The sequence below is a fragment of the Bidens hawaiensis genome, unplaced genomic scaffold (genome assembly GCF_021521415.1).
Source record: "Bidens hawaiensis isolate Kalapana, Puna unplaced genomic scaffold, B.hawaiensis_p1.1 tig00014556_1, whole genome shotgun sequence".
Classification (NCBI taxonomy): domain Eukaryota; kingdom Viridiplantae; phylum Streptophyta; class Magnoliopsida; order Asterales; family Asteraceae; genus Bidens; species Bidens hawaiensis.
The window spans coordinates 495,268-513,039 of record NW_027492270.1 but is presented as its reverse complement, the minus strand read 5'-3'; the positions used below and the strand labels follow the sequence as shown (position 1 = coordinate 513,039).

The 17,772-nt window shown below is 37.9% G+C and overlaps 1 protein-coding gene across 1 annotated transcript; it reads left to right on the top strand.

The window, feature by feature from the left end:
• The first annotated feature begins 13,401 nt into the window (after positions 1-13,401).
• On the top strand, positions 13,402-14,082 carry LOC143547036 (uncharacterized). Its single transcript, XM_077038554.1, has one exon. It carries the CDS (start codon positions 13,402-13,404, stop codon positions 14,080-14,082), a length of 681 nt encoding a protein of 226 aa, XP_076894669.1.
• Positions 14,083-17,772: the final 3,690 nt, after the last annotated feature.

Genomic DNA, 17,772 nt, shown 5'->3' with positions numbered 1-17,772 from the left:
CTAAAAATGATGTTTCTGCTATGTTTTCACAGGTTAAGGCATACATGGAGCAGCAGAACAAAACCAACTAGAAGATCCTACGTGAAATTGAATATCTCAAGAAGAATAAGAGGCCACTGGAAGATCAGACTCCTTTTGTGCCTAGGATACTGGATTTCACCACTCCAGGATCCTTGGCTCAACTTGCTCAAGGATCATCTATCCTTCAACAATGGTCCATGGGTCAGCAAACTCAAGGATCCTCGTTCCTTCAACAAGGATCATCTATCCTTCAACAAGGATCCATGGGTCAGCAAACTCAAGGATACTCGTTCCGTCAACCAGGATCCTCTGGGATGTATCACCAAGGATCCTTCAACTCCCAACTCCAAGGATCCTTCTTCCAAAATCAAGGATCCTCGGGACTTCAACATCAGAGGTCTTCGGAGGTCCATGAAGGAGACATCATCCCCATGCAAACCAGTGCCTCTGGTGGAACAACTACCATGGCAGATGCTTCTTACCTTGGCTACACTCCTGGGATGCCAACGTTCAATCAACCGAGAGGTAACATGTATAATCATATATCCTTAGACACTAACCTGGGATCTATGCAGGATACAGGTATCAACTAGGCTATGGCTAAGGAACTTTAGAAGCTTAAGGATATGATATCCAGCGTGCCAGGAGTGGTCCGTCCAATTCCTGAAATACCAGAAGGAAGCCACAAGTTGTCAAGATTTGCTCCACCTATTTGTGATGCTGAAGTCCCAAAACAATTTCAGACCCCCAACATGAAGGTGTATGATGGGACCACTGATCCGGAAGAGCATGTGGCTCAGTATAGGGAAAGGATGGAAATTAATCCAATTCCAGAAAGACTTAAGGAGGCTTGTCTATGCAAAGGCTTTGGATCCACTTTAACAGGATCCGTACTCAAATGGCTGCTAAGTCTTCCTCCTTATTCTGTTACTTCTTTTTCGCACTTAGTTAATTTGTTCAATAGCCAATTTTCTTGTAGTAGAAAGTTCGAGAAATTAACTAGTGATTTATATAGAGTTATCCAACTTCGAGATGAATCCTTAAGGGATTTTGTTACAAAGTTTGGAAGGGAAGCCTTAGAAATCCCGAATCTTGACATGGCTACGGCTGATGAAGCGTTCAAGATGGGACTTCGAAGGGGCTCCCCATTATATGACGATCTTGTGATGACTCCATGCAGGACTTTAAATGAAGTCAGAAACAGGGCACTCAGATTTATAAGGCTAGAGGATGACAAGAAGATCCAAGAACGGTTAGGAGCTCCAACAAAACAAGAGTCATCTAACCAGAAACAAGGATCCTCATTTAGGAACAACGACTCAAAGCCGTACTCCAAATTCAACAATCAAAATGTCCGGGCAGTTGAAGAAGGAGAAGATGATGAGGACTACCCAAGTATTTCCGAGTATTTCTTCTCTGTTGATACTTATGGTTTGATTTGTGCCATTAAGGATCTTGGAGAGAAAGCAAGGTGGCCTCGAAAAAATGAGAAAACAACATCCTTCAAAGACAAGTCCAAGTGGTGTGCATTCCATGAAGACTTTGGCCATCAGACAGAAGGTTGTATTGGTTTAAGGAGGAAAATTGGATACCTCCTGAGCAAGGGCCATTTCAAAGAGCGATTGGGAAGAAAAAAGTCTAGGATCCAGGATCCTGAAGATGCACCACAGAAAGAAACTCTGCCCCCACCAGACGCACAAGTAATCAACTTCATCTCCGGTGGATCAGATATATGCGGTACTTCTTTCTCCTCGACAAAAAAACAAGCCAAAGAAACCAAGTTGGAGAACGGAGAACGACCAGTCATATCCACTACTTTGACGACTGACAAAAGAATCTTCTTTGATGAAGAAGATAAGACAAGCATCCAGGATCCTGACCACGACGGTTTGATTGTAACTTTATTTATTGCTAACCATTATGTGCGCAGGATCCTAGTCGATGGTGGAAGCTCGGTTGACATCATCCAACATGACGTGCTGCAGAAAATGAACATCACGGACTCGGAAATCATCCCGAGAACGTCGGTGCTAGTGGGTTTCAGTGGTAAAACCAAGAAAACATTGGGGGACATCAAACTCCCAATATACATCGAAGGGTTAAACTCTTACCAAAAGTTTTGTGTTATTGACAATCTTTCTTGTTGCAACGTTATTCTTAGCAGGCTTGGATACATGGAATGAAGGCTGTAGCCTCTACCTACCATCAGTGCATCAAATTACCAACTCCTTGGGGATTAGTAAGGATAGATGGTGACCAAGTGGAAGCCAAGAATTATTATTCTTCATCCATGAAGCCGACAGCTAAACAAACGATAGCATAGCAATTACAGCAACATCCTAGGGACGTGCTGGAAGCTCAAGAGAGGGACACAAAAGAAGTATCTTTAGATCCTGAAGATCCAGACATGAAGGTGTTCCTGGGATCCAGTATCCCTGATGAGATCGAGGAGGATATAATATCCTTCCTAAAGCGACGAAAATCCACATTTGCCTTCAGACATTCAGACATGACAGGTATTTCTAAAGAGGTAATTACTCATAAGTTGGTCTTGATTATTCTATTAAACCCGTCCATCAGAAGCGAAGGATATTCGCTCCTGAGAGGAACGCGATCATACAAGAAGATGTTGAAAAACTTCTTAAGGCTGGTATAATCAGAGAGGTTAAGTATCCTCGATGGTTGGCTAATGTGGTTGTTGTTTCAAAAAAGAATGGAAAGTGGAGGGTGTGTGTCGATTTCACCGATTTAAACAAGGCATGCCCCAAGGATCCTTTCCTTTTACCACATATAGACTCCATGGTGGATGCAACGGCAGGACATGAGATGCTTACCTTTATGGATGCTTCCTCTGGATTTCAACAAATTCAGATGGAACCATCTGATCAAGAGGATACAGCATTCATGACTCCTACCGGCATATATTGTTATATTGCTATGCCATTCGGACTAAGAAATGCACGGGCAACATATCAAAGATTGGTCAATATGATGTTCAAGGATCAGTTAGGCAAAACCATGGAAGTCTACATAGATGACATGGTAGTGAAGTCGAAGAGGGCTGAGAATCACCTAAGAGATCTTGAAGAAGCATTCAATATCCTTGACCAATATAACATGAAATTGAACCCGTCAAAATGCCATTTTGGTGTTAAGGCTGGAAAATTTCTAGGATACATGGTGACCAAAAGGGGAATAGAAGCGACCCCTGAGCATATAGAAGCCATCATTAATTTAAAGTCTCCTAGGAATGCTAAAGATGTCCAAAGATTGACGGGAAGAATAGCCGCCCTCAACATATTCATTTCCAGATCCTCAGAGAAGTGCAAAGACTTCTATGATATCTTGAGGAAAAATAAAAAGTTTGAATGTACTCAAAGGCATGAAGATGCACTAAAGGCTCTTAAGGATTATCTATCCTCAGCGCCTGCTTTGATGAAGCCAATAGATGGTGAGCCACTGTCCTTATACTTAGTTGTGTCAGGAAATGCAATCAGTGCTGTTCTAGCCAAGGATCATGAAGGACAACAGCACCCGGTATATTGTGTAAGTAAAAGCCTGTTAAATGCAGAGGTCAGGTATTCTCACCTTGAAAAATTAATTCTTGCTTTGATTATGGCCTCAACCAAGTTGAGACACTATTTTGAAACACATGCTATTATTTTAAGAACTAATTATCCTGTTAAGAATGTGCTTAGAAAACCATAATTGTCCCGAAGGATGGCCAAATGGGCTGTGAAATTGAGTGCATATGATATTCAGTATGAGCCCAGAACATCCATTAAGTCACAAGTACTTGCAGACTTTGTGGCTGATTTCAGTAGTGACATGCAAGAGGAAGCTGATTTGGAGGTTCAGCAACTGGAAGAAACCAAGGATCCTTGGATCCTCTTTACTGATGGAGCATCCAACATAAAGGAACAGGATTGGGTATCCTACTGAAATCGCCATAGGGGGACATAATACCCCAGTCCATTGCATGTGCATTCCAAGCCACCAATAATGAAGATGAATACGAAGATCTGATCGCAGGTTTGCAATTAGCTAAACATTTGAGGATCAGGTATCTTCAAGTATATGTAGATTCTTTATTGATGGCTAACCACTTTAATGGCTCATATGTTGCTAAAGGTGAAAAACTAATCAAGTATCCTGTTGTGAAGAAACTATCAAAGTTCTTCGATTCTTTTAGTATTATACAGGTACCAAGAGAAGAGAATGCTGGGGCAGATGCCTTAGCAAATTTAGCTTCATCATTGAAGATTCCAGAAGATACGAAGATCCCAATCATCCACATACTCTCACCAGCAATAGGAGAACAATAATTTGGGGAGATAACAACTGACAAAGAGATAGTGCCTTGGGATCCATTACCCTCAAGTAATCAAGGATCTTTGATCCTCCCGATCAAGAAGTTCCTTCAAAATGGAGTGATTCCAGCCGCAGAGAATCCTAAGTCCTTCAAATTTAAGGTCTCACAATACATTATATTAAATAATATTCTGTATAGAAAATCTCTTGCAGGTCCATACTTGAGATGTATCGAAGATCCTGAAATTCAAGAGGTGCTCAAAGACTTTCACGAAGGAGATTGTGGTAATCACACCGGAGGTAGAGCCCTATTTTCTAGAATTCTGAGAACAGGATACTACTGGCCAACTATGAAGAGAGATGCTATAGAGTATTCGAAGAAATGTGACTCATGTCAAAGACACGACAACATTCTACATCAGCCAGCAGAGCCTATGTATCCTATATCCTCATCATGGCCTTTCATGAAGTGGGGCATGGATATCGTGGGTAAGCTACCTAAAGCGCCAGGAGGAAAAGTATTCATGCTTGCAATGACTAATTACTTTTCAAAGTAGATAGAAGCAGAAGCATTTGTTCAAGTCCGCGAAAAAGAGGTGATATCCTTCATTAAAATAAATACTATTACTAGATTTGGTATCCCTTCAGAAATTATTTATGACAATGGTTCCCAGTTTATCGGGAAAAGAACCACTAACTTTTGTGACAGTTGGCGCATCAAGATGATTACCTCCACACCAATTCATCCTCAAGCTAATGGTCAAGCAGAATCAAGTAACAAGATTATGATCAACAACTTGAAGAAGAAACTAGGATCCAAGAAAGGCAAGTGGGCCGAAGAGCTACATATGTTCTTTGGGCTGACAGAACAACACCAAAGAATGCAACAGGTCAAACACCTTTCTCATTGGTGTTTGGCTCAGAAGCTGTAATCCTTATGGAGATGGTGGTTCCTACTGCCAGAACAAGCATCTGTGATCCTCAAGCCAACAATGAAATCCTTCTCCAAGATCTAGATACTGTTGATGAGCTCAGAGACCTAGCTAAAATCAGAATGGCAGCATATCAGCAAAGGGTAGCTGGGGCATACAACAAGAATATCAGGATTCGAAGATTTCAAGAAGGAGATCTAGTTTTGAGGAAAGCCTTCCAAAACACAACTAATCCAGCCGATGGAAAGCTAGCACCTAAGTGGGAAGGCCCCTACTTGATCGAGTCAGAAGCTGGAAAGGGATCACCTGCTGACTATGGAAGGCAACAGGTTACCAAGAGCATGGAATGCTATTCATCTCAAGAAATACTTTTTCTAATCAGGATCAAGTATCCTCAGAAGGATCAAGGATCCTAAAATTGGTAATATCTATCCGATCACTAATTCATTTCAGATTCTTTTTTTAAGGATAATACATTTTTAACGTTTGTCTTTTTTCTAAGTTTTAAATAACAATGCAGATTTCAATAAGAGGTTCAATGTCTAAGAGGTTGGCCACCTCTCCTTCACGCTTGAGGTACATTAATGTTTCCCTTGGCCTAGCCCACGATTAAGGTATGACCCCCGATGGTCATATCTTCCAAGGTTTAAAGGTTTTCACCTTTCTTACGAATTAGAGTTTCTACACTCTCGCTTGTAGCGCACGCTATCCAACGTATAGTCCGGGGCAGCGGGACCAGTACACGCTTAGTGGCTGACAATTTCATTGTCTTCGGCTATATGGAGGATCCTACGATTTATGGTAGACGTACCATACCACCGGTTTATAACATTTTCATGTTATCTCACGTTTGGGCTAAATCCTGGTTTAGGCGAGTCCCCGGTTGACATCCGTATCTTTGTGCCAGTTCCCAGTTTGGGCTTGTCCCTAGTTTTTAGGCTTGTCCCCAGTTTAAAACCAGTTACACGGGCTTGTCCCCAGTTGCACGGGCTTGTCCCCAGTTGCATGGGCTCGTCCACAGTTTATTTTATGGGCTTGTCCCCAGTTTGTTGGGTTTAATCCCAGTTAATATCATATGTTATTTGCATCAGGTATCCTAAATTCAATTACGAGGATCACAAATGGATCAATACTTATGGGAGAAGGATATACAGCCGGAAGGGAAGTTCCCAAGGAAACTCCATTATGCCCAGCTTGTCAAATCTCATCTGTTTTGCAGGAAGTTTGATTTCAAAGGCAAAATGACAGCTGTGACCTTATCACCACCGCCATTTTGGGGGCAATTGTTAGGGCACGGAAATTTGACATTGTAGATATGTTATCCTAGCGTATAATATGGATCAATTATCCTTAGAGTATGTTGCAGATCCTGTCAGGATCAATGATCCTCAGTAATTATTATTTATTAACGATTTTCCTTTGTTATCTTGATATTTTTGGCAGGTATAACAGCTAATGACCAGATCCAACCTATAATCTCGCTATCAAGTTAAGAAAACACGTGGATAATGAAGGAAACAGCTCTAATTATGGAAAGGCTTGATTCTAGGTTAAAATTAGGGATATTTGTTATTCTTTTCTTATTTAAATTGAGATTATGATCAGTTAGAAAAACACATTGTATACACACACACCTGAGCATTCTCTCTATCAAAGCTCGTTCACTTAGCTATCTTTGTAATACTGATCAATATCTCCAACAATTTGAACACCATTTTTTGATTAATAAAGTGGTGATAGACGATTTGTCATCACCCGGGGTTTTTGTGCCGGCGATCCGAACCAGATCAAGGGCTTTTCCACATAACAAATCCGTGTGTTTGTGTTTGCAATCTATACATACTTGTTTTCATCACCATAGCACTAATCCTCACATAACAGATTTGGATACATTATCCTTAGCGGATTTTTGTCCAAAACATTCACCTCTTCTTAAGATCGCCTGTAGCGCATGTTTATTCAGCCGTAGTTCGAGAGGCGGGGCCAGCACATGAAATATAGTGACTTGTTACCTCGTTATTCTCGGCTATTGGTTTGAATCCCATGTTAATGGTAGACGTACCATTCCTAAGGTTTAAGGGGTTTTCACCTCTTCTAAGGGCCTTGTCGACAGTTTATTTGGGCCTTATCGCCAGTTTATTTGGGCATTGTTGCCAGAATTTCTGAGTTTATTCTCAGGATAATTTTAATATTGCAGATCTATGAGTATATCCCCAGAATTGAAGGAACATCCTGAAAAATGATCTTATTACAAGGATAAAATTCAAAATTTTTACAGCTATCTCGCAATAACTGTAAAAATTGGGGAAAATTGTTGGGAGCAGATTTTTATCCTCAGGATTGTTCATGTTTTAAGGATTTCAGCCTATCATGCCGATACAAGTACTCTGAGGATTATATTTCGCTAATCCAACTATCCTTTATTGTTTTGTTTGTTTTGCAGACGTAACCACGTGTTTAATATGCTACTAAGAGACGTGAGTTTGCAACGGTTACTTCTGAAGCTCCATCAATTCGAACATGTGAAGCAACGGATATTGGAAGACCTAGTCTAGGGTTTATCCTAGATTTCTCGGGATTTCAGTTGTAATATTTTGTTTATTTAAACGAGCTGAATTGGTCATTTAGAACACACACCTCGCACTCATAGCTACTGAAACTTATTGTAACACTTAGTAATTGATCGATTATCATCTCCAACACTTGTAATCAACCTTTTTTGTTATTAATACATAGACGGTGATAGTTTTCACCGTCCGGGGTTTTTTGTGCCGAAGATCCTCAAGATCAAGGGTTTTTTTCCCTAAAAATCAAATCATTGTGTTCATCATATTTTTGATCTAACACTCTACCTAACATACGAATTTGATCACTAAATTACTTTGTTATTGAGCGAAACAATACATAAATGCATTTAAGTATAATAAATATATGTAGTTAGTGGTAGTTTTGATTTATTTATCTAAAAACTTGTGTAATATTTAGGAGGTGTTTGGGTTTGCTTCTTTAAAATGTTTTTTACTTTTTGAAGAGGCAAAATGTCCAAAATGCCATTCAAAAGCACCTAAAAGCATCAAATTGATGCTTTTGGGTGCTTTTGAATGGGCATTTTGGACATTTTGCTTCTCCAAAAAATAAAAAACATTTTAAAGAAGCAATCCCAAACATACACTTAAGGTTTATTGCTAGAAAAATCCAGAAGTTTACCTAAATTGTCATTTTATACAACGAATATTTAACTTACCTTTTAATTTATAATAACTTCCAATTATTAGCTATTAATTCATATAAGGCAAACCTGAATTTTGAAACGTAATTTCTTATTTCTGTTCTCACTTTTGTCACGTGACAATCTTATTATCATTATTTGTGACACATCATATTATCAAATATATTTTAAGTGTCATGCTAAACGTATCCCCTGGTTGCTTGTCATATCCTTCTAGAAAAACCAACTTTCATATTACCCCATAAAATTATATAATTACCAAATTAGCACAAAATTATAAATTTTATATTATTTTTTTTACAAGTTGCGTTTTTTTATGATTCGAGTTTAGGGTTTAGGGTTTAGGGTTTAGGGCTTAGGGTTTAAGGTTCGGGTTTAGTGTTCGGTTTTAAGGTTTAGGGTTCGGGTTTAGGGTTTTAGGTTTTCGAGTTTCGGGTTTATTTTGTAAAAGATAAAGAGGTAAAATAAGGATATTATAAATATATATACTATTAAAATTAAAAAAAATAGATATTATAAATATTTGCAATATTAATACTAAAAAAATAAATTAATAGTAATACTTGATAGTTTTTAATTTGATATATGTAGTGGAGATTATTAAGTGAAAAAAATGTTGTAGGGACTAATATGTATATAAATAATGTTATGAGATAATAGTAATTTATCTAATATGTTAATGAGATGTATATTTAGTAAAAATGGTGTAAGGGGGTACGTTTAGCAGCACCCATATTTTAAATCTAAATATCATTTAATCTTACACTTGTAACCATTTAAATCCGCTACAATATTTACCGAGACAAATATCATACTAGTAAACCATTTCATTTGAAGTTATTAATTTTTCTAAACTATGAACTTTTATAAACAACCACAACCATAACAACACCAAAACACAACCAACAAGCCACCTGCATAACACGAAGAGCAGCCACTTAAACAAAATGACAAACTACATTAACGAAAAATTACACCATTTTGACCAATCTATAGATTTATAGTTAGACTTATATTTGAACCAGAGAAAGCCACACACTTTTATATCACATTTATATCTTCCACTTTGGCTTCTTTACTCTCAAACACCTTGTCATTTCTCGCTTTTCAGATTCTCTAACAAGCAATAATTATAAACCCATGGAACACTTCTTTTTCTATATCTCCAAGCTTGATGGACTTGTGAAGCTTTAAAAGATCTCTAACCGTGAAGCTGAAAATAGGTGGGACTTTACACCAACGACTAATGTGCTCCCAAATAATCGCCGTCACACTGCAGCCTGTGGTTATGTGATTCACCGACTCCCCCCAACCTCGCACAAGGAGCAAACATTGTCAGAGACACTAATATTTTTTTCGTTCCAATGCCAGTACGTAGGATTATCATTAAATTAAATACCCCACAATCTATTTTTATTATTTTAACAACAAGATTTCATGTTTATACACCCTTCCCTCCCTCAATCGGGATCGAACCCCAAGGGCCAAACCTCTATATTTACATCAATCCATCTTTACCATAATAGGATGTGAGGTACCCACAATGAATTGAACTTAAAATCAATTGATATTAGTAGTATAGTAAAATAAAATGCCATACAAAATTAGTATGGTACACAAAAACATGTTAAATAGAATTAAATCAACTTTAATTGTTATTATGCGTCAAAAAAAACAAAAAAACAACAATGAATGTTATATTAAAAAAAATTAAACGAAAATGTATACTGTTACCCAAGAACAGTTTTGAATTAAAGTGGACCGTTTAAGAGTAAGTGGACTGATCGGTTCAGAAAAAGGTACGGATCCGGTTCTAACAGTCAATATGAGTGGTTTCATATCTGTCAACGTGCAACGATTCAGAATAAATTTATGGGTGTGAGAGTTTGTTTTCACCAAACTACTCTCTGGTCTCTAGCTCTCCATATTAGACCATTCCTTCAAAAAATTATATATACTCTGAAAGAATCATTATTTTGATAGATTTATTATTGGTTAGAAACAAAGTTCATTTATTCTTCTCAGGTTTTAACATATGGTCTCTTATGCCTCTAATATTGTACGTTTTATCAGTTACAGGCTCACTGATTTGTTTTTGGTTGTCTGGTTGAAGACTTTTTAAAATGTCCCTCCCATCTATGCTTTTTCGATGCGCAACTTACTTCATTATTATGAAACTAGCAATTTGGGGACTCAAAAAAACGAGGTTTTATACGCGATCATTCTCACAGCTTGTTGGTGCATTTGGAGGAGACTAGAAACGAAGTCATCTTCTCAACCAAGACGGCTTGCTTCGCCAAAACTGTGAAAGATATTAAATCGTTGGGATTTCTTTGGATAAAAAATCGTTCGTCTTTCAAAATCTTGATGTGGAAAGATTGGTGTAATTTTATATTGTATAATAACATATTACATACTACTTCTCATAGCATTGATATTATCTATTTTGCTTACCAGGAGGCTATGGAATTGTTTTGGTTGCCTGAGACGTCGACCCCAAAATATTTTAATTTTATTAAGTTCAATCTATACTATTTACATTTAAAAAATAAATTATAAAAGAAAAGAATGGGTATTGAATTCTAAGTATTTCGGTTATTCTATACATGCATTACATATGATATGATGTGAGATTAGTATAATAGATAACAACTGCTTGCGTGAGATTAGTATAATTTCAATGTTATACTAGCTACACTATTTGTTCTTCCAAACCTTAAATATCTGTAACTAGGTATAATGTGAGTGATCTGATTAAAAATGGATTGGTGGTACACACTTTAGGCGCACGTTCATACGTACGAATGACTAAAATTATGCATAACTTAGTGTAGTTACGAGTCCTACATATTGTGAAGTTATATTATATGACTCTCACGAATCCTAACATTTCTTGACTTATTATATGACGAGAGAACAATTCGTGGATAGCTTATATAGTTATATATCCTCTCTCTCCATATAATGCTAGACCTCAAATTCGATCCATCACACCCACCAATACCCTTGCATAACCCTTGCTTTCCTCACACTATAGTCACGCATGTATATCGCTTGGCACATGTACTTCTTTTCGTAACCACATTCTTAACTTACTATAAGAGAATATGTATATGCGTCCAATCCAACCAACACATGTCTAAATTTGTCAACGTTATGTCGAGTATGTTGTTGGTATTCTTAGTTTCTTTTCTAACAATTAACTGGTTAGTCATAGTATATTATAATGAAGCCTAGTCACACATCCACTTTAGTTACACATCAACATTTATGTTTGATAATACTTGATAATACTTTAAAACAAAGTGTTACGTGAAATCAAATCAGGTTTCAGTTTTTTGTATCAAGTTAAGATAAGACCCTCGTTAGGTTTCTATATATCTACCAATCCAAGTTTAATCAAAGTCTAATCGTTTCAATTCCCCACTTTAAACTTGTTTTGATAACAATAATAGCACTAAAGATAATTCAATAAGTATTTGTAGTTTTAATGAACTTACCACAAACATTCATATATGAAAATTATTTTCTCCTTTTATCAAAACAATATGAACATTAATCTCTATGCTAAGATATTGCAAAAGACACCTTTTTAGATTCTAAGGGGAGCAATAATACAAATACCTTTTTCTTTTCCTTGTCTGGTCGAAAAGTAGGGATGATCCATTTTTGCATATGACTTCTAGCTACTCTTTCTTCTTTTTAGGATTTGGCCAATCAAACAAACATTTATTACCCTTTCCTTCAAATGAAAGGCATGAATTTCAGTTTTATTAATAACTAGCATTTTAAACCCGCACATTACGACGAGATTGTTACAACGTACCAAAAACAAACTTGAAACCATTAAACTGTTCATACATGTTGGGTGTGTTAACTCACGAGTCACGAGTTAAGACACATTAAAATGTAAACAAAATTAGATCAAAACGTTAAACTGTCCACACACGTTGGCTTTGTTAACTCATGCGTTAAGACACGTTAAGTTTGCAAACTAATTTTGTTTTGATATTTAAAATCGTACATTTCTTATTAACCAAATATCGTTTGGTACATAATTAATTTAAGATCTTACCGTAGTATAACAGTCAAGAAACTGAAATTTATACAAAATTGTATATGTATTTTGCAGGTAAATTATAATCTTTGTTTGGACAAACAAACTGTTGAAAGTTTTAAAGTGTGAATGAAGTTTTAAGAAGGAAGTGGTGAAAGTTGTCCCACATCGGATTGGGAACAAAATAAAGAGTGGTATATTAGGTAAAGCCTTTACCACTCATTTGAATCTTTATAACATGTTTTACCACAAGTCCTACGCGCGCGCAAAGGGGTTCAAATTTGGGTTTCTGGACTAGAAATTCATCAAACTCGTGCTTGCCCGCACGTCGGGACGTGGAATGCAACTCCAAAAACCCGGGCTCACGTGAGACAATTTTTTGAATTTGTTTTTGAAATTCAAAATCTGGTCTAGTCAATGCTATTAATAATCATTATGAGAATTATTATTATTTTTCGGTTTTGTAACCTGCACTAATGGCCATTATATGATATTATTATTATTTAATGGTCATTATCATTGTTGATTATGATCTTGTGGCTATATAACCAGGACCATACCTTCAGTTTTAGACACACCAACTCAAACACACTTCATCTTCTTCCTATTGCTGCAACAATATTATTTTCGCTTTCGTTTTAGGCAAGTGTTCGAGTCCGGCAGAGATACGATTCTGTTTCGAACCGGAGTACCCTGGGAACAGACCGCGAATCTGTTTAAGGGAATTGTGTTAAACACAAGCCCGGTTTACAGTGTCGTTTATTTCTTTTATTTTCTTGATATTATTAATACACGATTTCTAACAAACTTAAACAGATTACTTATTATTATTCTTGTACTTTCATGTCAAAATGGAATCCCAACCCATGAGTACTGCCGTCTCTGCAATCGTGACTTCCGTTGTTGCTGTCACAACCGGTTTGGTTGCTCCGCTGCCTAATGCAATCACGACTCATGCTGAGAAACCGGAGAAGTTCACCGGTGTGAATTTCATACAGTGGCAACAAAAGATGTTCTTTTATTTGACCACTTTGAACCTCGCGAGGTTCTTGACTGAAACCATTCCCCAAGTTGATGAAGGGGCAATGGATGCGCAATCGTTGAGTGCAGTTCAGGCTTGGAATCATTCGGATTTCTTGTGCCAGAACTATGTCTTGAATGGCATGGTCGATGCACTATATAACGTGTATTGTAAGGCCAAGACTGCCAAAGAATTATGGGAGTCGTTGGACCGCAAATACAAAACGGAATATGCCGGTACTAAGAAATTCGTGGTGGCTAAGTTCTTAGACTTTAAAATGATAGACTCAAAAACTGTAATGAGTCAAGTCCAAGATTTGCATGTTATTCTTCATGGTATTCATGCGGAAGGGATGTCGCTTAGCGAGACATTCCAAGTTGCTTATATTATTGAAAAACTACCACCAAGTTGGGTCAATTTCAAGAACTATCTCAAGCATAAGCAAAAGGAAATGACATTGAAGATCTTGTTGTTCGTCTTCGTATTGAATAAGATAACAAAATTGCATTAAAAAGAATTGACGGTCCCGGAACAACAAAGGCCAATGTTTTGAACATGGCCAATCTTTAAAGAGTAAAAACAGTGGAAAGAAAAATCATGGGAAAAGCTTCAACCTTGGTCCTAAGGGGGGAGTTGGGAAGAAAAAGAAGTTTCAAGGAACTTGTTATAATTGTGGAAAGCAAGGCCATAGGGCCAATGAATGCAAACGTCCCAAGAAAGAAAATGCTCGAAGGTGAACATGGTTCGTGAGGTTGAAAACCTTGTTGCGGTGGTCACGGACCTCTCGATTATGGTCACCAAAGTTAACTTGGTTGGGCAAAATAACAAAGATTGGTGGGTCGATAGGGGGGCTACCCGTCATGTGTTCTTTGACAAAAGTCTCTTTAGCACTTTCAAGGAGGTGACTAATGGAGAAAAGGTGTTTATGGGAAACTCCGCCATGGCCAAAGTCAAAGGTGAGGGGAATGTGATTTTGAAGATGACTTCGGGAAAGGAACTTGCTTTGTCAAATGTATTGTATGTTCCCGAAATTTGTAAGAATCTTCTGTCGGGGTGACTGTTGAATAAGTTTGTTTTCAAAATGGTGATTGAGTATGATAAGGTCGTGTTGACCAAAAATGGTGTGTATGTTGGCAAGGTCTATGCCCTCAATGGTATGTTCAAGTTGAATGTAACCGTGTTTAATGAAATGAATGAAAACGCTACTAGTTCTGCTTATATGCTTGAGTCTTCTAGTGTTTGGCATGGTAGACTAGGTCATGTTAATTTTAATTCCATTCGGCGTTTGATTAAACTTAATTGCATACCAACATTCGATATCGACTCAAATAATAAATGTGAAACTTGCATCGAAGCAAAACAAACGAGATCGTCATTCAAAAAGATTGAACGATTTACTGAACCCCTCAAGATGATTCACACCTATGTGTGTAATCTAAAAGCAATTCCTACTCGTGGTGGGAACAAGTACTTCATCACGTTCATTGATGATAGTCCAAGGTATTGCTATGTTTACGTACTTAAGAGTAAGGACGAGGCTATTGATAAGTTTATCTTATTTAAAGCCGAAGTTGAGAATCAACTAAATCGAAAAATCAAAAGAGTAAGGAGTGACCGAGGAGGTGAATATGTTTCACCTTTTGTTGACTTGTGTGAAAAAGAAGGAATCATACATGAAGTCACGCCTCCTTACTCCCCTCAATCAAATGGCATAACGGAACGTAAAAACCTAACCTTGAAAGAAATGATGAATGTTATAATGATAAGTTCTGGGGTAAGCCCGAACATGTGGGGGGAAGCAATCTTATCGGTGAATTATGTCTAGAACATGATACCCAATAAGAAGAAAGATCTAACGCCATATGAATTATGGACGAGAAATAAACCATCATATAAATACTTGCGAGTGTGGGGTGCCTAGCCAAGGTAGTGGTGACTCCACCAAAACGCCTACTAATAGGACCTAAAACCATGGATTGTGTATTTATAGGATATAACCGTCCTGGTGGTGCATTTTGATTTCTTGTGCATGATTCCAAGAACCCTGGAATAAATAATGGCACCATAATAGAATCAAAGGATGCATTATGGTTTGAACATATGTTCCCATGTTTGGATAAATGAAAACCGAGCTATTCTAGACCGGTTGAGGAAAGTATTCAAAACGAGGATACTAGAGATGAACCTCGGGAACAATCTGAGACATAGAAGGTTGAAATCAAAAAGAGTGAACGGCAAAGGACTGAAAAATCCTTCAGCCCTGATTTCCTTACCTACATGGCAGAAGAGGAACCTCAAACGTATCAACAAGCGGTGAATTCCGCTGAAGAACCTCGGTGGAGGGAGGCCATCAAATGTGAGATAGATTCTATCTTACAAAATCATACGTGGGAACTAGTGGATCTTCCTCAAGGGAGTAAACCACTAGGATATCGATGGATCTTCAATAAGAAGATGAAACCTGATGTCACCATCGACAAGTATAAGGCAAGGTTGGTGATCAAAGGATATAAACAACGAGAAGGTTTAGATTACTTTGATACGTATTCTCCAGTTATGCGAATAATCTCTATCAAATTGGTGCTTGCCATTGCCGCCATTAGAAACTTGGAAGTTCATCAAATGGATGTTAAAACAGCTTTCTTGAATGGAAATCTGGAGGAAGAGATTTACATGGAACAACCTGAAGGCTTCATAGCCATTGGGTAAGAAAAGAAAGTGTGTAAACTTGTGAAACCCTTGTATGGATTGAAACAAGCTCCTACACAATGGCACCAAAAGTTTGATCATGTCATGCTTGATGCTGGGTTCAAAATCAATGAATGTGACAAATGTGTATACGTGAAGGACACATCCGATGGATATGTCATTTTGTGTCTATACGTAGATGATATGCTCATTGCTGGAAGTGATGACAAAATTATAACGTCCACAAAGAACATGTTAAAAGCAATATTTGACACGAAGGACATGGGTTTTGCGGATGTGATTCTGGGAGTTAAAATCATACGAACCCAAAATGGACTTGTTTTAAGTCAATCCCACTACGTAAGCAAAATTCTTGAGAAGTTTAATGCGAATAACTCTAATGTAGCTAGAACTCCCATTGACACATGTCAACATCTAGCTAAGAATAGAGGTGAAACCGTTAACCAGTTGGAATACTCAAGAATTATTGGCAGCTTGATGTATCTTATGAGTTTCACTAGACCCGACTTAGCATATGTTGTGAGCAAGCTAAGTAGATACACAAGCAACCCAAGTTCAAGTCATTGGAACTGTGTGATTCGGTTGCTTCGGTACTTAAGATACACTAGGGAATACGGGTTACATTATAGCAGATATCCAGCAGCTGTCGAAGGACACTGTGATGCAAATTGGATATCTGACACGAATGATTCCAGAGCAACAAGTGGGTATATATTCACACTTGGAGGTGCTGCTATATCGTGGAAATCGTCAAAACAAACTGTTATAGCTAGATCCACGATGGAATCGGAATTCATCGCCCTAGATAAAACGGGCGAAGAGGCAGAATGGTTACCTCAATTTGTTGAGGATATACCAAGATGGCCTAAGCCGGCATCGGCCATCTGTATACATTGTGATAGCCAATCGGTAACTGGCAGAGCTCATAGCACAATATATAATAGTAAGAATATACATATTAGATGTAGACATAATACGGTACGACAACTAATATATACTGGAATTATCATTGTTGACTACGTGAAGTCAAAGGGTAATATTGTGGATCCGCTAACAAAAGGCCTAAGTAGAGAGTTAGTTCAGAAGTTGTCCATGGGAATGGGACTGAAGCCCTTGAAAAATTAAAGTTCATACGAAGGAAACCTAACTCAACAGATTGGAGATCCCAAGAATTGAGTTCAATAGGAAAACATAATTGTATGAATTAGTGTGGTCACTGTGGTGGTGGTGGTGGGGGGGACCCTGCAATTTAAGAGGGAGTTTACTACTGTAACATCCGGCCCCTCGCACCACCAATATTGTCCGCTCTGCCCACGAAGAGCCCACGGATTTGTTTTGGTTGCCCAAAACGCGTTGGTGATTGAAGAGGCAGGACATTACTTATGAACCAGTGATCTTTCTTGTCCACGGCCGATGTGGGATAGCCTAAGAGTGGGACGATGTTGTGTTTGCCAAGGGTGTTACAGACAAACCCCCTTTAGACTCATCGTCC

Coding starts and splice junctions, on each gene's coding strand:
- LOC143547036 (XM_077038554.1), top strand. CDS start 13,402: ATGGAATCCCAACCCATGAGTACTGCCGTCTCTGCAATCGTGACTTCC.